Source organism: Orbicella faveolata, unplaced genomic scaffold (genome assembly GCF_042242905.1).
Source record: "Orbicella faveolata isolate gen_17 unplaced genomic scaffold, um_ofav_v1 contig_4, whole genome shotgun sequence".
Lineage (NCBI taxonomy): Eukaryota > Metazoa > Cnidaria > Anthozoa > Scleractinia > Merulinidae > Orbicella > Orbicella faveolata.
Genome location: NW_028301569.1, coordinates 6,574,214 through 6,595,325, shown reverse-complemented (window position 1 = coordinate 6,595,325; position 21,112 = coordinate 6,574,214). Strand labels below are relative to the sequence as shown.

The window sequence follows — 21,112 nt, the reverse complement described above, 5'->3', positions numbered from 1 at the left end:
CTTTTGAGTAATTTGCGACAGCTGTGCTGCAAACTGTAGCCAAGAGATGTTTGTTATCACATAATCACTTTTTTTGAATCCGCGTCTGAAACCAATGGTGCATGCAAAGGCCTGAAAAAAAGCCATTTCAACAAAAGTCTGCAATCAGTAGTAGCTGAAGTTCAAAGCAGCAGGTTCCCAAAATTGCCATAGCAGTCAAAATTTACCTAATTTGGTCAACCTGGCAATTTTGTTGTAACCATTGATTCTACAGCAAACAAGATAAAATAATTATTATGATCCACTACCAATTAAATAGCTTTGAAACCTTTTATTGAATTCATAACCCTAATTAATTACTCATTAAAGCTACTATAAACAATTTCTTTGGCTGAACAGGTCATAACCTAATATAATAATAACTATAATCTAGGAAATCCTCATTCGATTATGTACAGGCTTAAAATAGAAGATCTCTGCAAAAATAGAATACTGTCAACAATCTTGCTTGGTAACAATACTTATTATATGGTTAACTCTGCAAATGGGCAAGATAAACTTAATCCTGAACTAGCTGGCCCAAGCAGGCAAGACAGCTATCATGCCCACTCCAGATTACTGCTGTATCTCGCAAGAAAGTGGTGACCTATATGTCATTACCCTGCAAGCAGCGCCCTTCGATCTTCCTAGAAAAATTGCAAATCCTTCCTCTTGAAAGACACTCTGCTCACAGGGTAGTATGTCATAATAATAAATCCGTTATCGACCAAGCTTATTTGATCAAGATGGGTAGATGTTGTCCTCAACCTTTTTTCTTTCGCATGGTTATGGACCTTGACGGAGATTCTCTTCATAATGCACAAAAAAAGATCTTGGCTAATAACAGCTCATCTTCACTTATACATTTACATATCAGCGGGTTAAGTAAACATTCAAACTTAATTTGATAATATGCTAAGTGATGGAAAGTATGCTAAGTATTTTTACCTGTACTAGCAAAATGGCATCACTTCATGGAACATTACTGCACAAAAGCTAGCCCTGTTCAAGTCTTGATACCCCCATTCCTTCCTCTGCTTAAAAAAGATAATTTCCCCAGAAAAACTCCTCAGTGCAGTGTTAATTGCCATAATGATTATTACTTCAAATTTCAAGTATACAGAAGTGAAGTACTGATATTAAAACACAGAATGACACTCAAAAGCAGGTTGTGGATCATTGAACTGTTTCTGAGATTTTAAGAACGTACAAACAAGAAGCCCAACAATAATAATAATAATAATAATAATAATAATAATAATAATAATAATAATAATAATAATGATAATAATAATAATACAATTTTGAAGAAAAGCACTTCACCAATCACAGTAATCATTTAAAAATGAGGATTTATGACTGATGTCATGTTTTCATTTTAAGAAAATTCTCAATGATCAAGGATGTTGATATTTCAAGATAAACCCAGACATAATTACTGACTTGTGAAAACAGGATGAAACCATATCCTTAGTTGTCTGGAACAGCTGGTAATAAATCAGAAACATTGGAAGCATCTGGGATTTCCTTGACATGAAAACAAGGCTCCACAATGCCAAGGAAGGAAATGAAAAACAAAAACAAAAACAAAAACAAACTCAATAAATAATACAGTATGTATCCTGTGTTTTCTTTTTCACGAGTCACCAGTCATTCAAGAAAAGATAATCATGTGAGGAAATACAAACTAAAGGGACAAGACTTAATATATTTTGAGAACTATAAAATAATCCATACCTCTAGAAATTTGTTACCCATATAAGTCAAATTAACTAACTCCTAAATGGTTCAAATGAATGAAAATCACAAAAAATAATATGCAGATACTGCAGAATTTTCATCTTAACATGACTTGGCTCAAAGATCCTAATTGGATTTGCTTTTTATGCACATGCCTCCAGCCTGAAACCAATAATTATTAATTTAGTCAACAATTTTTTAATGCTGTCCTTGCTGTACAATTCATTTCTGTTTAATTATTATATTTCTTTCCATACACGCATACCTGGTACGGACATAATAATTGCAAAAATGGAACGGAATTTTCAAGAGTGGTTCTGCCGTGGCCAGACAGGATATAATGATAGCGAAGGCAAAGTACAACATGGGATAAGAACGTGCAATAAATGCGGCATGAACAACATGCTGAATTGGCAAAACTTTTGATGGTACGACTGGAGAAACTTGAAATATTGGATGTTAGTATTTGCTAATTTCTTGTTGGCTAGACATATGAACGAAAAACAATTTGCTCCAATAAATTGCCCAAGAACAAGGTATAGCAACTGTAACCTTTAAGTGTCTGATAAACATTTAAATATAAATAAGCCCTTATATAAAACTGCCTGGATAAAGAGAATTTTTGTAGAAAGATTAGTAAGGTTCATTTACCCTGCAGAAAATTTTTGGCACGCTTTTGAGATAAACGGTATATCTGCCAAAAAAAGGGCTCAATGTGGATAAATTTTGTTACTGTGATGACGAAAAGTTGTTTGCACAACAACATTTATTTGTACCAAGGCATTTGTTATTGATATACATGCTATTTATATCTGAACCGTGCCTAAAAATTTCCTGTTGCGCCCTTGAAAAAAATTCTGGAGAACACAGTCTGAATGATGCCGGATTATTTAGATTTTCCAAACCATCTCCAAGCAAAGTGCACCTTGGAATTTTTTTTAAAAAAAACTTCTACAACCCAGCTCCTTCAGTTTCAAGTGTATCCCACCTGTTGGAGTTTCATAATCTTATTACTAGTGACAATTTTAATTTCATTGTAGAGAATATTATTCTCATGTGGGAGTTGAATATTTTCTTGGAGTGGCAATAGGACTCATTTTTGGTGAGGATCTCGTTGAGCTCTTTGTGTTATATCTAGAGCGCCATTTTCCAAACAGTCCTTTCCTGTTAAGAGTTGATTGTGAACCTTGCAGATCCTCTGACATTGTCCTCTCAGAATCCTATATCATGAAGAAGAAAAACATATTAACATATCTATTGACTCATGATATACAGTCAAACCTCCACTAACGGCCACCTCCCTACAACAGCCATCTCTCTACAACAACCATTTTTTCATCCTAGCGGAAGGTCCATATATTCGTGAACCCTTATCTTAACCCCTCTGCAATGGTCACCTCACCACAATGCCAACGGCTACTAAAATGCTTCCTAAACTGCCAAAATAACCTCTCCATAATGGCCAGTTAATCAACGACTGATGAATGGGGTTTACCAAACCCCGTGTTATATTATAAAAGGCCACAAAACTTGATCCGTACTGCATGTCGCTGGTCTCTGTTTCTGTCTAGTTTCTGTTTTATTGATATGTTTTGATTGTGTTAGGTATTTCTATGCTACAGTCAGCATTTTTTAAATATAAAAATGTTGTACTACCTCCTCCCAAAAAAACAGGAGTCACATTACACCCTTACTGAACCATAATGGCCACCTCTCTATAACAGCCACTTTTATCTGTCCCCAGGGTGGCCCTTGTAAAGAGGGTTGACTGTATTAATATTTATTAAATAATAATTACTACATTAATATTAAACCAAAAATATTAACAAATTTATTGTTATAATGTATTGCTTAAAATATTATTAGTATCTATTAATAACTAAAAAATTAATATTAAACTAATAATTAAAAATGATATTGTTTTACTTTGTATACTCACTTAAAGAACTAATAATTCGAGACATGCTGTCTTTGGATTGTGATTTTTTTCTCTTCTCTTTCTCCCGTTTCATCTTGGCGTGTTTTTTTATCTTTTCTGGATTTCCATCTACAATGTACTGTTTTATGTTTGAGGGATTAGTAGAGCATTAGCATTAAGACCAGCAACATCAAAAAATAGTGATTAAAAATAGTAGATGGAAGTTGATTACAATTTGATAAAAAATTACAATGTCATTAGTAAGAAACCAATAAAAGCCCATGGTTGTAAGAAGAGGCTTTAAAAGGCAACTTGGAAGTGGGCTATTCATTTAGTGTCAATGTTATTATAAAATTATTAATTAGGCATCAACATGGACATACACTGTAGGTAAAAGATACAGGCGTTATTCCCTTATATGAGCCATGTAGGTATGTGTGGCCCCAAAGGGTAGGGTCTTCAGTCATTTTGGTCCCAAATAGGGTAATAAATAGGGTATGGTCTTGAACTACTAAGCTACTTTTTCAGGTCATAAATAGGGTAGGGAAAATGGCAGATTTTGGTCATAAATAATGTAAGGGTTTAGGGGTTTTGGGAAGTGGGCTGCACACTACCGCCCAATTTTCCTGGGAGTACACCCCCCTCCTTCCCCTGGGAAAGATTGAAATATGAATCAATACAATATGCACAATTGCACAGCTCAAGGTCTCTGTCCCTGTTAGTGTCATGGAATTGTAATGAGAAATTTCTTGTTGATCACCCTTGCACATGATGTACATTTGAGGAGCTAACCTCTTCTGTAAAGGCACTGTCGAGGGATGAAATACTGCTGCTTTTCTTGAGTTCTGCAAATTCTGAAAGAAATAAAAACATAGATCTGTTAACTAAAGGTACTGTTGTTTAAGAAGGTTAAACATCTAATGTTCAACTAAAGATAAATAAAGAAGTACCCACTAACAGAGGTACAGATCTGGGATGTGGCAGACTAGTTGAAATGATAATTACGAAGTAATGCATTTATAAACAATCAGTTTCACAAATACAAGGTCCATCCACAATGAAGGCAGTGTTCCAGATAAGCAAGGGTCTCAGGTCAGAAACCCGACAAGACAGCTACATGACCCGACAAAAAAATATTATAGGGTGGTCGGTGGGAGCAGTGAGAGAATTGACCCAGTGGAATTCCTAATTGACATCCCACTTTGAAAACCTACATGTGACTGGAACCCTGAAAGGTCCCAGTAGTGCTCAGGAAAACATTTGCTGTATATATTTCCTTCTCCTCAGCCAGTGCAAAACTACCCATTAACACCCTCAGTGATGTGTAGCTAAGCTTACAGTTCATGTACAAAAGACATAAAATATTTATAGATTAAAAAGTAACCCAAGAGCATCAAGTACCTCCACCTTCGTTGATATTTAATAGTGAACTTGACAATTGCTTTGATCCCAACAGACCAGCTGTGCTCAGGGATTCCATTGAACTTGTACTGTCAATCAAACTAATTGTGTCAGGAGAAGGCTTTTTAATTTTCTTTGGCAATGTCAATGATGCACGGTTTAGGTCCACTCCTGATCTGTTGAATCTGGCACCAAGATGCTTCTGCTTCTCTGTTGCTGTAAAAAAATTATAACATTATGATTGTTTTCGGTGATAAAAACGGTTCAAAAAAGTACTGTCTGGTCGTCCGGGACAAGTAGATCCTCCTCCTGGACAAGTAACTTGCTGATGGGCAAGAGATTAGGCAAGCCATCTGCCAACTGAATCATTAAAAGAGTAACCTAAGACTTGCCCAGGGCAAAAAAAATTTGAGAGCTACTTGTCCCAAGGGCAAGCTCGAATAATATTACAGTTTTTTTCGAGCCCTGTAAAAGAAGTCTCTTATATAGTTGTGCCTTGAGAACCTCTTACACTTCTTTCATGCTCTCCAAACTTCCTGAATGCTTCATAACTTGACGATGCACACTAGAGCAGCCCAGAACATGGCAGAGTTTCTCTTAACCACAAAAATCCCGAATATAAATGAACCGTAACCTAATAGTTTATTTAAAAGTAATAATAAAAAAATAACAGAGTAAATTTAACTGTCCATTCATGCCAGAGGGTGACCCCCAATTTCTTGTTTCTCTAGGTTTTTTGTCTGCCTTTGAGATGCAGTAGCAAAATTAAGCTTTCAACCCATGAAGCCGCACTCAAAGATAGATCATGTACATGTAGATGACAAACTTTATCGACATGAGAAAAGGTAAAAGAGTTTTTTATTAATTATTTTAGTGTACTTATCACATAATTAATATCACTTACCTATTCTGTCACTTTCCATTTCATTAGTCTGTAAAGGAAAACATGTTACTTTATATAAATGTTATCCAAGCAAAGAATTAGGAAAGATCTAGAGGATATGGAGTGATTTTGCAGAACATTTTCTAACTTTTAATTTTTTGGAATTAAAAACAGCTTACCAAATTGGCAAAGTTTGATGCTATTTTAGTCGCCATTTTACTAATCGCTGTATCAACAAAAACCGTCACAACAAAGAGTCCTGCATTCATTATTACTAAGACTGCTTTTGATCTATCTTGAAACTCCTACAAAATAACCATCAATACTTAAGATCAAGAACCAAGAAATGTTCCCGAAATACAAACCTCCTCTATGCAATCCAAAAGTTCATCAAAAAACACCTTTCTTGTTTGCTCATCCTTGGCATTAAAAAAAGCCAAGACCTACAGAGAGTGTCATCGATAAGAGCAATAAGCCGTAAGATGATCTTCTAAAAATGGGTTGGAGGGAGTGCTAGTGATTGGAAGGCTTTCACCATATGAGATTTTCTGGGATCCTGAGAGGAGTATTTTCAGAAATTATTATTGTCAGAAGTTTACAGTACTATTCATACTTCATGTTTCCCCTTGTAAAGAAACTGCACTTGTGATCAAACCTGAAATGGGATTTTTCTTAAACAAAACCAGTAAAATGACAATGTTTTGTGTCAAGTTATAATGCAAATTACATTAACTAAAGTAAATCTTTTGATTTGTCTGACACAAACTGGAGCTGTGTCACCAAACTCCCATTTAAACTAGGGGAGTTTATAGAGATGACTTATACTTCCTAACAATGAGACAAGGAAATCATATGGGAAAATATGTCTAGGGTTTACCATGAAACTACAGTCATTTACAATGCCCACTCCAAACATCTAAGTGCTTACAAATTAAATCACGCACAAGTCATACAGCTTACTGAAGTTGATTTTATTTCAGGTATAAAATAAGGGTTGAAGTTCTGCACACCAAACCAATCAATTTTATGCTACTTGAAGGAATTAGAATCACTCTGATAATCTTTGACCACTGCTAGTTTTACATTATAATCTTACCATAGTTTTTGAATTTACAATGATAGTTGTCTGCCTTCTCATACTCCATACATTCATTTTGATTGCTGTTGTTTTTAGGCAGCAGAGAGGTATAATAAAACATTTCATGATGGGAAGGGGTCCATCTTTTTGTATCAAAATGTTTCAAGTTTGAAAGTCACAACAAAGAGGTATGTGATTACCTAAAACCAAATTCTCCAAATTAAGACAATTTGATTATTATGAAAAGGGTAAGTATGAATCTACATTTCAAACTAATCAGGTTTTTCTTTCATACATACCTTGCTATCCAGTTTAGAGTAAATCTGAATTCCATGCTGGTAATCTGTAAATGAAATTACAGGGATTAAAATCTAAGTTAAGGGTAGTGATTGATTAGTGGCCCACACAGTCGGAACTTGTTCTGGTTTCTGCAGCATAGCTCCCCTTCGATGTGATGCTAATCTACCAAAGGTTACTCTGACAGCATTTCACTGGTTGCCCTTGAGGATGACACACTGTGACACAATGATAAATAATAATAGAAGAATGTTTCCCTGAAACAATTGCTGAGGACTTACAGTCATTTGAGAAAGTGGATACTTTGAGTCCACACAAGGAGAAGGAAAGCTTATAGCTGTAATAATGAATCCCTTCTCCACGTCCTGCTCTACCACGCTCTTTGGCAGCCTGAAGAAGAAAACACATTGCCTTTTACCAGGGCAGTAATTTAGCTATTACATGTCTACATGTCAAGCCAGAAACCAATGCCAAAAAGCGATCCAAGTTTGAACTGATGCACATCACTAGTCAAAACTGCTCTATAAAATGCCAAAAACCCTTAAAAGAATTACCTGTGAGGCCTTTCTGACTTAGAAATTTTGCTAGAGCTAAACTAACAAAAGACTTTGGTTACATTAGTAGCTGACTTGTCCCCAGTCGTCTTCATACATCTTTGTGCAGTGCTGGTAGCACAGGATGAGATAGGTAGGTAGAAAGTGAGAGAGGAAGATGCTTCTCCCCTTCCTTCTTCTCATCACCCCTTGCTCCCTAACCTCACACTTCTCACCTTGCCCCATGTAGTGCGCTGAATGAAGACGACTGGAGGCGGGTCAGGATTAGAAGTACTTACAACAAGCATGTCGTTGAAGAGGAAGACGACTCTGGGATGAGCCTTCTCTTTCTTGTAAGGATCTCGTACATTGTACAGGGGAGTCAACAATCTAAGCTGTCTGTGAAGGGCTGCAAGAGTCTAAGAAAAAAAGAAACTATTCGTTTCAATAAAATTAATTAAGCATCCTATCTTATTAAAGTACCCAGAGAGGCTTAGTGTAACGGATATCAGACATTTACTAGTAAAAGGAATGTCTAAAATTAATGGTACCAATATCTCAGAACAGCTATTTTTAGAAGTTTTTATTGCAATGATTCCAAGACTAAATTTTAGTGGAATGGTCATCATTTTGACTACTCCTCTAAAATCCATCATCGGATATGTTGTATTTAATAGCATGAAATGATCAGATTTTGACTTACAAGTACTTTTATTCCCTTTATTTCCTGAAAAAGTTGTGAAAGGTACATCATGGAACACCTTCTGGTTAACTACTAAATAGAGCTTTGCAGAAATGTCAGATCAATTTTACAACAAAGAGGGTACAAAGTATGAGTGACTTACTGTCCAGGGTGATTTGGTTCCAACAATCTTCTTACTCAGCTTTTCGACAACATTGACATGATCTCTGCCTGGAACAAAGGCCTTCTGTAAAATAAAATGATTATAAGACTGCCTTAATATGAGAAAACACACACATAGCATGCCTGGAATGTTTGTGATAATTAGTAACTTATTGACTGAGTTTTGAGCCAAGTGGGGAAAATATTGGTTAAAGCTCACAATGTTTGCATAGAGTGCTGTACCAGAAATGTAAAAACAGCCTGCAACCAGCTCTGTTCACTGGCTGAAACAGAGCTTATTGCTGAGACTGCCTAGTTTTCTCTTCTCTACATCCTTGCAGTATTCAAGAGACACATTTCACATCCCATCTTTTCATATCAGTCAACATGTGCAACTTCATTCCCAGGGTATCTCTTCTTTCCGCCTGACCATAGAAACCCTGAGACCACCAGACCCTTGTCTGAAGACCCTAGGAATGAGGTCACAATATGTGTTTCAATGCTCCACAAGGTTCATTTCTTAGCTACAGTAATGCATTGCTCAGGACTTGGTTTAAGAAGTAGGATTTGACCCGGTCACATGGTACCAAATCAGCCAGCCTATATCATGCAGTGTATGTTAGTATAAATCTACTAGCGTTCTATCACGAATGCCATTCTCTGATTGGCTATGCTACTCACTATCTGTTCTGTTGATAGTGAGCAGCATGCGCTAGGTGCCGCTTCTTTGTGCTTTCGAAGTGTCTGTGAAGAGAATTTAGATTAAATTTTTGAACGACTAGTAGATTTATACTAAAACAATTACATTATTCTCTCTCAATATCTGTGCTTGATAGTTGACTCAGGCTCCACCCTCGTCAACTATCACACAATAGAAATTTTGAGCTTATGATATAATTATTGTTCATTATACAGTGGGACATCCTGAACAAAGCAACTTGCACCAGACAAGCTGGACTTTCCATGGGTTTTAGATGTCTCTCTGCTTAACTGGCAGCCCAACACTGGGTCATACCAAAGGCCTTTTACCACTAGTCTTCAACCTTTTATTAGCCCGCCTTCACATGAACACTTAAGAATGGAACACTGTATAAAAAATGTCTTGGTCTGCTTTTGCAGCAAACTGAAGACTAACTAACCAAATTATTAATGGTACCTTTTTAATTCTATTGTAGATTCCTAACAGGCTTTCCTTTGGGAAATCGCCACCATTGTTTGTACCTAAAAAGGATTTAATTTTTTGATATGAGACAGATTCATTTTTCTTTTAAATCTTTCTTGAAGGTAACCATTACAGCTCTAGTAACAAGCCTTACATTTATTGACGATGCTAAAAATATCTACTACTAATAACAATCTACTAATATTAATAATCTAATACTAATATTAACAAGCCTTACAGTTATTGATAATGAGTCAGTGGCATATTTTGGTACAGTTCTGACATAGACTTATCCAATTTTACAGTCCCATAGTGTATTTATTTTGTGGGAGGTGTGGAGGCCTCATGGTTAGCCTGCTTGTCTCCAGATCGAGCAGTTCGGGTTTGAGCCCTGGCCGGGGACATTGTGTTGTGTTTTTGGGCAAGACACTTTACTCTCAGAGTGCCTCTATCCACCTGGGTGTATAAATGGGTACCAGCCAACTTAATGCTGGGGGTAACCCTGCAATGGACTAGCATCCCATCCAGGAGGAGCAGAAATACTCCTAGTTGCTTCATGCTACAGAAACCAGGATAAGCTCTGGCCTTTATGGGCTACTTGGCCTGTATGCAGACTTAGCCTTTTTTTATTGAGTATTTTTATGAAACAAGAGGAGTTTTCCATTTAAGTAGATTTTTCATAAAACACAAAGACAGTTGACAAGTCAACAAAAATTCCCTTTAGACTCTTTTGGCTATAAAATCAATGCTGCCAGTAATGAAGTGGTTGATTAAGTTGTCTTGTCCCCTATAAAATGAGAGTACTTGGACATAACTAAGTGATAAGCTTTCAATACTGGTTATTGAACAGTACCCTTTAAATTGTTCATGAAGTCAATTTCTGTCATCCTTCTCTTGACGTTAGGGCTGTGCAGATCAGTGTTCAGCATCACAATGGCAAAAGCCAGAATAAGGATGGTATCCACTACACCTTTCTCATCAGAAGGGTTACATTCAACATACTGTTCAGCAAAATCCTAACACAACAAATTAGGCCATATTCGTAAACTCGTTAATGGACTGGAACAAGCTTACAACTGAGGCTAATGCAGGGAGTCTTTTCAAATGCAAAAGACATTCATCTCTTTTTAATCATGTTCCCCCACATGAGCCTCCATTTCAAGCTAGTGCCAGTCCAATACCGAGTATATGAATATGGCTCATTAACAGCTTATGCCAGTACTCAAAATAACCTCCTCCTTCTTCCATTTGATTTGAGTCTCTTGCAGTTCTAGAAGACCAGGAAATGTATGTACTTTTTGTTGATTTGTACTCACATTCTTAATTTAAATATCAAAACTTTTCTAAAAATAAAAAAAAGTTCGCAGGTACATGTCTCATTCCTGGTCTTCTCTGCAAGAAAATCAAATTTTCAAAAGAAGCAGTTTGATGAGAACAAAAAAAACAACAACAACAACAACAAAATGAAGAGTAAGGTGGGAGGAGAATTTCCTTATCAATTGTCTCTGGTTTTTTCATACACTGGATCCAGTTCCCTGTAGAGGAGAGCAACTTTATTCTAACCTTTCTTTCCCTTCTTTTGCTTATGTCTTGTTTTTCTCAAGAGGCATCACAAGGTAATTTCAATACAAAATGTCATACATTTGAACGGCGCAGGAGACAGACATACTATGTGAAAATGTATTTCTTAACTTGAAATAGAAATGTTTTCTATTCCACCGAGCAAAGCAAAAGTGAATAGAAGTTTTTAGCCTCCACTATAACTGTAAAATTTGTAATTGTAAACTTTGGACTGTACTTATTGTAAAGCGCTATTGATTTTCAGGGAAATAGTTGTATATAAATAAAGCATTATTATTATTGTTGTTGTTGTTGTTGTTGTTATTATTATTATTATTATATATTATTATTAGTTATAAACAGAACTTAGAGTGTTGGGAAAATACAACAAGGCAGGACGTACCCACACCCACGATCAATGTGTCACTGGCTAGCGCTGTGTGTAACCATCTGAGCTATGACGCCAACTGCACACTGTACACACAATTTACTAGGCAATCACAAAAATGAAGCCTAAAAGCCTAAAGCCCACCACCTACGCTTGCAACACTGGAGAAGTATTACGATGGTGTTCCAAAGATTATGAGTCCTGTACAGGCCTGGATTATTTTTTAACCCTATTTTGCATTTGCCTAAATCACACATAATTTTTCTTTTCGCTGTCTTCTTATTACATACTAACAATTTGGCTATAGATAGACTCACCTGCATAAGTTTTTCAATTTTCTGTGCTTCACCCTAAAAAAAATGTTTTAATAAATTAAGTTGAGGATTGCTAGTAAGAGTGTTCCTGTATTTTTTACTGACAGCAAATACCTAGAAGTGTCAGTACTAACTGTGCAAAATTTTGACCGAGATCTTGCTGATCTCATGGAGATCAGAGATAAATATCATAAGATATTTATCCTGCCATTCTCGTTTGTGTCTTTCTGAATCTTGGTGAGATCTTACCGAGATGTAGAAACTAAGACACAAACATCACAGTGAGATTGCAACAATCTCGGCGGGATTTGCCACTCTCGGCAAGAAGTAGGAAATCTTGCCACAATCTTGCCAAAATCTCTGCAATCTCAGTGAGATCTCGCCAAAAATTTTGCATGTTAAAACAAAGAAAATCACAACCAAGAAGGAGGTTTGGATACCTGGTCTTAATTTTATTAGGATAAATTTTGATGTTTTACTTCTCCATTTACTCCTTACTAAGTTTTTGTTTCCATTGAGAAGCTATATCAAATACTTGAGACAATGTTTCATCAGTTATCCAAACCTCAAATTTCGTCAAAAATACTCTGCTGTGAGTTGTATTTTCAACTCTTTTCTCAGTGTTTGGATATCCCGATGAAACACTGTCTCTCGTGTTTGATATAACACTTCAAGCTTTTTTCAAAACTCTTCAGAAGCTCTAGTTTTAAACCTCTAAGACAGAAACTAAACTGAATGTTTAAACACCTCCAAGTTTTCATGCGAAGTTAATTTTCAAGAACTTAATGAGCAGACTGACAAAGAAATATAATCACTTACTGGCAACCTGAAACAGGTCTGATATACTCTCAGAGCTTCATCAACCTCCATTTCAGTAAAATCCAATGATTTAACAAAGTGCCTAGAAAACAGAAGTCGACACAGTACTTAATATCTCCTATAAGAATACCAATATGACTCAAGCTGGTAGGCACAAGTGTATTGAATAGCAGATCAAGTAATCAGGTTTGAGTGGACAAGACAATTCAATCTTACAGTGTCTCTCCACCCACAATAAATAACAAATGAGAACAATAACAGAAAAATCTGAGTGTATGTTTGGAAGAGTTTAGGGGAGAGTGATGGCCAAATGGTTTGTGTACCCAGACCAAATCAAAGGTAATAGGCGGAAGCCCTAGCTGTGGGGTTGGGTCACTGCATTCTATTACTTTACTCTTACCAGCAATGTCTCTTCCCACCCAGGAGTGAAAATAGGCACCACCAAACTAAGTGCTGGGATTAACACTGTGATGGTCTAGCATCCCATACATGAGAGAATAGAGAATATTTCTGCTCACTTCATGTTACGGAAACAAGAGAAAAGCACTGCCCCGATGGCCCACTACACTAGAGGTAAGGTGCGTGCTTTAAGGTATCTCCAGTTTCTGTAGCATGAGGTGACTAGGAATATTTCCACCCCTCTCTCCCCCACCCCCAACCCCCAAATGGGATGCTTGTTCATTGTAGGGATTGCCAGGGCTCAAACCCAGATTGCTTGATGCGGAGACTAATGCACTAACCATGAGGCTACTGCGCCCATCACCCACTTCAGTTGAACGCTCATTTAAAACCTTAACATACTTTCTACTTGTAACTGAGAGGGTAAAGATTTGTAGTCAATTTTACAGGGAATTTACCAGCTGTTTGCAATTTACTTACTTCAGAACTTCCATATTGAATTCATTCTGTAAATTGCCAAGGTACTCTCCAAGTTTCTGTTTACTGATCCCAGGTTCCGTCAAAAGAAACTTTGCTACTGCTTCAGGGTTATCCTCCAACACATGATGTGCCACAAGATAGTTAATCCCCTTCTCTGGTTTCCTTTATACACAGATCACAGAATGGTAGGGTTAGAATGTTGACACTTAAATTGTTAATGTTCTAAATGTACTTTTGTACTTCTTTTATTCTTTACTTGGTTATTTTATGACTTGTCGTTAAGACATTGCTACATCTCCTAAAAGTTAGGCCTAGTTCACACTAGCAACGTTACGACATCAACAAAATAACAACATGACATAACGACATAATAGCTTATGTCTCAATGTGAACAACAAAGCATAAGGAAAAGATCCATTTTTTCCCCTTAATATGTTGTTATGTTCATGCTGTTATGTGGCTAATATGTCAGTATTTCAGGATGTTCAAACTGCAAATGTAACGACATAACGTCCATCTTGTGTCGTCATGTTTATGTCATTATGTCACTAGCGTGAACTAGGCTTTACATGTACACATACTGTTAGCAACAAATTCAAACATAACCAGGGGTGTCATTAACGTTTTCAGAAGGAGGGCAACTGGTTTTCACTAGCCTGCATAGCAAGCGTTTCCATGAGGTTTGGAAGCAAAGAAAGACCGAGGAACGGGATTCTCGCTGTTTTGTCTGCGCGGAAAATGGGGCGAGAACCAACAAAAAGAAAGAAGGGGGTGGGAGAGGGGAAGGAAGGAAACGCTTGCAGACAAACCCCTGGATTTTGAAAACCTCTGTTTGCCAGCGAACGGAGCTCATGATTGGCTGGGCTAGTCCAATATTATTGACATGTGTCGATCAAAGGTATTTTAATACCTTTGAGTGCCCGACAAAGGGGGAAGACACGTTCGAAGCTTGGTTACAAAACGCTTTAACTTTTCTCGCTGAACGAGGATTTAGTCGTCAGCTTTGACAGTACAATAGAAATCCTGTAGTTCAATGCCAACGCTTTGGTTTTTCGAAGCCTGCACATTATTGCACGAGCAAGCGCGACACAATTTGCAGCTGTTCCTTTAATTTTAACATTACTTTCTTGAATGCCACATGCACCAAGGACAAGATAATAAACCACGGGACAGAAAATTCGCACTACTGAGTGGGAAAACCTAGTGATTTCGTCTGGCTTGTTACATGGCAACATGTTGTCGTACTGTAGGTACTCTGACATTTCATTAGAAGCATTTTTGTGGACAGCATTTAGAACCTCTGGGTACAATTCTGAATGATTTGTTATAGTGTTAGCTGCAGCATGCCAGTTTTTGTCACATATTTGCCTTACCAAAACTTTAGTCGTCTCGTCGCAGGGAATTCTTACGAGGTCATTTTATAGACAACTTTGACTTGGAGGCCTCCTAGGGGAAGATTATCTTTATTCAGATACTGGTCAAGATTATCGTTATTTCCCCGGCCTTTCAGATGTTTGAAGCCTCTCCTGCCCAAATTCCAAAGTTTGCCTAGAAGACTTTCCGTTGTTTGTTTTTGCTGCAGACGATAACACTCAAATCAATTTGCGGATCTGGTGTTTCCAGCAAACGCTTCTTTACTGGAATTGCCTTTGTGGGAGTTGACTTGCTAATTTTACCTTGTATCAATTCCTGGATGAATGAATACAGTAATCCAAGATTTCGAATCATGCGAGCACAAGGATTACTAACGCGACTGGAATACTTGTCATATTTTAACTTTCTGGCAGATTTGTGCTAAAACTTCACCCTTGCAGTCCTTCCTTTTAGATGGATTGGGTAGAAATATAGCTTGATTATAAATTACCAAATTTAATTCATCGAGATTTCTCCGTTCTCACCGTACACTCGTTGTTTCAGACATATTTTGACAAGTAACATTTATTTTGGTTCAAAGTTCACTTCCGCTACGGAAGGCCGAAGATTTTATTGGTTAATATATGGCAGGACGAAATCTCAGTGTGCGCACTCAGGCACGAAAGGCCAAGTGGGCGGTTTTCAAAATCCAGGGGTTTGTCTGCAAGCGTTTCCTTCCTTCCTTCCCCTCCCCCTCCCCCCTCTTTTACTCGTTCCATTTTTCGCGCTGTAATTCTTTGCTCCCGAACCCCACAGAAACGCTTGCTACGCAGGCTAGGTTTTCACAGGCAGTCAAAACTATTTAAACTGAACTTCTAATATAAGAAAAATGATCAAACCAGGCGGGCAAAATAACCCTCACACAAAATAGTCCTCACAGCTGGTCAGTTTACCTAGTGCCTGCCCCTTAATGAAACCCCTGCATAACAGAGAAACTCCATGAACTGTGTAACATACATACCTGTTGAAATGATTGATACCAATCCTAGTTTCCAACTTCTGAGGTTTTGTCCCAGAATCATAGTCAGAATAAAGACTTATGGAGTCATCATCAGTACTGGGTACTTCTGTGGAGGCACACATACCATCCAAGCTGTCCACACTGCTTAGATCTCTTCTCATATCATCCCCTGTGTATAGGGAAGAGGTACAATGTAAAGGGCAGAGTCACTGGCTGCTTGACAACTGATTAGTGCTAACCTCTACATTAGTTTGTTTTGTGTGATCAACCAGCTGAGGGTAGTTCTGAAAAGAACTCGTTGGTGACTGACAATTCGACAACCTGAGCAGAAAATGGTCGAAATACATGTAGTTAATAAGTAAATTTTGCCAAACCTGAGTCATCACTCTCACACATAGAGCCATCCTCATTGAAGGTTTCTCCCCGTGGACGCATAGGCAGATCACCATTAGGAACCTTCTTGGAGGTCTCGCCATCCTCAACAAATGTGTCATCTGGCAGAGTTTCCACATTATCTAGAACCTCGACTTTCACATAATGTTCCGTTATGCTAGTAACACTGCCTTGCCTTGTTTCAGCCTTTTCATTTGTTACATCCCTTTGCTCTTGTTGCTTGTCTTCGACTTGAATTGAAGCTCCAACAAAGATAGATGTAAGATCAGCTGGAAATTTTTCTTCAACAAAGTTTGGTGACGATTCACTACTATACAGACGCTGAGGTTCTCCTCCATTTAAACTGTTAATATTGTCTATAATAAGTATGGACTTGACTCTCTGATTTCCACTTGGTTTTTTCTTGATTCGAAGCACAGGCGTCACTTGGGATTGCCCAGGGCTTTCCACCCTGGGGCTTGTAACTTGAGAACAAGGATCACTATTAGATTTGTTCCTAAAGGGATCTTTACCTGGAGTTGTAGAGTATGTTCGCATTCTTCTAAATTGTTTATCCATCCTATACTTACGGTAATAGGACTGAATTACATGTGCTGCATGGTGTGCTTTCAGTTTGCCTCCATATTTGCGCTCAAGAAACCTAACACTTTGGTCTTGAAGTTCAGGGCTTAGTTCATACTTCTTTGAGAACGATTTCTGCCGCGACAAGCTGTCATTTCTTTTGACTTGTTTGAAAGTATCCCGCTTCACAAGTTTTGGTGTTCCTCCTGGAGAGTTTTGTGGCGATACATAATTCGCAGTAAAACCATTTTCTGGTGTAATAGTGATTATAGGAGAGCTTGGTAGTGCTTGAGGGGTTGTAAAGACCTCAGAGTTGCTTGAACTTGAAGGATTTCTTTCTGGGGTACCCTGAGATAGTCTCCTGAAGTCTTCAGTTGTACTATATATAATGAAAAAGATATTCTTGAAAACAAAATTCAAGATACCAATTTTCCATATCAGTCTCTATACATTTCTCATTTCTCATTATATAGTGCTAGTTCGGAGAACTTAAATATTCATTTAACAATAAATCAACCAATTACTAGGCTCTATTGTTAATAGAGAGGTTCTCATTGTGCGGTTCCAGAAAATATCCGTACCCCCCCCCCCCCCCCCCCTATGGAGGGATTGGAATTTCCTGGAGGGTGGGGGTTCTATGAGACCAAAAAATTTGAAGAAATGTATGAAATGTAACTGGAATTTCCAGAGGGGTGGGGAGGTGTTAGAGAAAATCCCTTCTGTGGGGGAGGTATAGATATTTTCTGGAACTACACATTACTGGTCTGTACACATTTCTTATACTAGCAGTTGGGAGAATTTGACAATGATTTTTTTTGGAGGGGGGGGGGGGGTTAAGGGATGGAGTGATTTAACTAACAGCGTCATTTCGTTAGTAATATCTACCACCCTATTCTCTCAAGTTCTCCTCGTTTCCTTCTCCCATACCCAACCCACACCCCTGCACACTTTTGAGCATCAACTAATGTGTTGTTCCAGAAAATATCCCAACCCCTCCCATGGAGGTCTTTTCGGTTTGACCTTCCACCCCTACTAATCTCTCAGTTTTGTTTCATACTTTGCTTTAAAAATTTTGGCTTTCAAGGGCCAACCCCCACCCCCTTCCCCTACAACCTGGAATTTTCAATACCCCCTCTTGGGGTGGGTATGGATATTTTCTGAAACCATTCAAAATTTTGTATCACTTTCTTCCCTTCAATTTATTAGCTTTGAAGTTCTATCTGTTGCTAAGCAATGTCAATGATGAAAATCAGAGACTGGTTATGTCAAGTTATTTTGTGACCCCACTGGTGCATATACAGTGAAACTCAATAAACTTTTTTAGCTTGGGTGGTTTGTTGCCCCATTTAAGACCATGTGATAACACTCTTGAGAATTCTTGCTTTCAAATTTTCAAATAGTCACTTGTATATGAATAAATTATTTTGACATGGATAAAAGAACAATTCTCTAGAGAATATCACGTGGTCTGAAAAGGGAAAACAAACCGCTCAAGCTAAAGAGGTCTATAAATTATTATTTTATTTATTTATTATTTTTTTGAGTTTATTTATTCTTTCTCTCCACTCAGTCTATAAATAATATTATGCCTTAGCTTTACTATTCATTTTTATGCCTGGTATTTTTATTATAATTTATTATTTTAACTTTAGAACTGTACTTTTAGCCTTGGTAAAACTGGTGTAGAGGAGAAAGAGAAAAAATCATTGAAAAAGAAAAAGAGAAAAAAATTCTGTTTCCTCAAAATACACTTGCCTGATATACGATATATAAATAAGGAAAAGGCCATCTGCTAAATAATTGATCATGAAAACGTGACTTCATCTATTGAAAATGGCTTTTCTAAAGTTAACTTTCTGAAAAAGCCTGATTTGTAAATAACCAAATAGAAATTAAAGAATTATTGACAGAGGCTACTGTTACATAGTGGGTCTCGATTTCACCTAAAAAATGCTCACAATAAAAACAATTTCCAAAGTGCATAAATAAAAATATTCATAAGTTTAATTGTATTTTGTTTAATGGTTACGATTAAGACGTTTACAAAAAGTCTGGAATTTTTAAGTCCAAACAAAACACACGTGCTATTTTGAAGCCACAAAACAAACATGAAATCGCCCACACATGCATGCCCTGAATGTGCCACATATTACTCTAACGAAGACACCCTCACAAATTAGTATCGAACTTTGATCACAATTATTTAATTTTAATCAATCGCAAATTGAGAAATAACTACGAAAAAACCAAAAACTCATGAAAATAAACAAAGGAAATATTTTAACCGGAAAAGCAATAAAAAGAAAATTGTAAGAAAAACAGATTTAAGCTAATATATTTGTAGAACAAAACACCTTAAAGACATATTGCTCGAGTTTACATCATATCTTATTTCACTAGGAGAGTCTTTCCTCACCTGCTATTGTCATCAGGTACGTTTCTTGCGCTTGTTTTAACGCTCGTCGAGCTGTTAGCTCTTTCCTTCACGATGTAACGACGAAGTTCCTTTCGTTCTTTTTCGAGTTCTTTCACTAAAGACTTGAGACTTTCAATCTCTTGCTTCTGCTCGCGAATAATTTTGTCTTGCTTCCAAATACAGGCTTTCAGGGTCTCAACAAGCGAGTCAACACTCGTCAGAGCGTCCAAAGTGGATTGCATCGAACTCATTTCCTCGTTATGTTGTTAAATACTAGCAATTCAATCACTATGCCAAGCATTGTAGCGATAAAATGATCAATCAATTGCCCGCCATTTTGTTTACATCGTTGGGCGAAGATTCCGCAGCTCTGGAGATTACCACGTGATGCTGAGTAACCAATCGTATTTTAGAACTTGCGACGACGAACGCACGGAAAATTTCCGACGACAGTCGGAAATGTCGTCGGAACTCCACTTCCGCATAAGGAAATTGTAACAAAATCAATTCTTTTCATTTCCTCCCACGAAATCAGTTTTGTCACTAAATTTTTTCCTCGCTTGCAATTCCGATACAGTGAGCTGAGGCAAAAAAAAAAAGAAAAAAGAAAAAACTCCTTGTAAATTCCATTTCAGCCACTCTTACATGGCTTGCTTATCTGCTCTCACAGTTTCCTTTTTTGCAAAATTAAAGAAAAAAATAAATAAATTGTGGAGAAAGATGAATTGACATATCATCGCTTAATGTGTACTGCTTCTAATAATTTTTTCATTTTTATTCACAATAAAAATTGTTACCGGTATGTATTTCTCACTATATATGTTACACAAATTTCTATAGAGTATCCTGTTAGACTATGGGTAACCTCAGGCTTTTCTTGAGCAAGAAGTTCAAACAAATCTCTTATACACAGATGAACCCTGCTATTTCGAACTCTCAGGGGGCATGAAAAATAGTTCGAAATAGCAGGAGTTCAAAATAGCTGATAGTAAATGACTGAAAAGAAATTCAAGGGAAATGGCTTGCAGTTCAAAATAATAGGGAATTCAAAAGAACCAAGTTCAAATTAGCAGGGTCCAACAGTATTGAAAATTTTCATAACTTGCGAAAAGTAAGTGACAATATTTAGAATATTTTAGGTACATTTCAATCCACAGAGAGCACCTCAATATTCAATTTATCTTAATAAATTATAATTTTGAGGTTTTTCAATAAAATAATACTTCGGGCAGAAGTCCTAGACCAAGTAAAAGTCCATTTCCTCCCCTGGGTAAAGAGAGATGCCATGAAAGTGTAAAAGTCACAGGAGGAACTTGAATGTGGGCCTCTGGACATAGAGCCTGCATCATGTAGACCCAAGGGGGGGGCGGGGGGGGGCGGTCTCATATCAAAAGGATTGGAATGCTCATCAAAAATTTTGAAAAGAACCTCTAAGAAGTATCAAGATACTGTTTTGTGGGCATGGATTGAAAATTTTCACCCCAAGGAGGTACCCAATTCTAAAACTAAAACTAACACTTTCACAATTTTTAAG

At 37.2% G+C, this 21,112-nt stretch overlaps 1 protein-coding gene across 2 annotated transcripts; it reads right to left on the bottom strand.

Annotated features, from left to right (window-relative positions):
• Window positions 1-290: 290 nt before the first annotated feature.
• Window positions 291-20,248, bottom strand: LOC110045573 (IQ motif and SEC7 domain-containing protein 1-like). Of its 2 annotated transcripts, XM_089276458.1 has the most exons (18): window positions 19,579-20,248; window positions 16,583-17,541; window positions 16,209-16,377; window positions 13,835-13,996; window positions 12,956-13,037; window positions 12,140-12,172; window positions 10,728-10,890; window positions 9,869-9,933; window positions 8,714-8,797; window positions 8,168-8,287; window positions 7,617-7,725; window positions 7,338-7,381; window positions 6,326-6,403; window positions 5,982-6,009; window positions 5,078-5,293; window positions 4,469-4,530; window positions 3,698-3,815; window positions 2,829-2,978 (listed from the first exon to the last, which is right to left on the bottom strand). In XM_089276458.1, the coding sequence occupies exons 1-18, from the start codon at window positions 19,827-19,829 to the stop codon at window positions 2,971-2,973; spliced, it is 2,751 nt and encodes a 916-aa protein (XP_089132584.1). In that variant the 5' UTR covers window positions 19,830-20,248; the 3' UTR covers window positions 2,829-2,970. The 2 variants fall into 2 exon arrangements, with proteins under 2 accessions (XP_089132583.1, XP_089132584.1); XM_089276457.1 differs by lacking the exon at window positions 3,698-3,815 and having other exon boundaries at window positions 291-2,978.
• Between the last annotated feature and the right edge of the window lie 864 nt (window positions 20,249-21,112).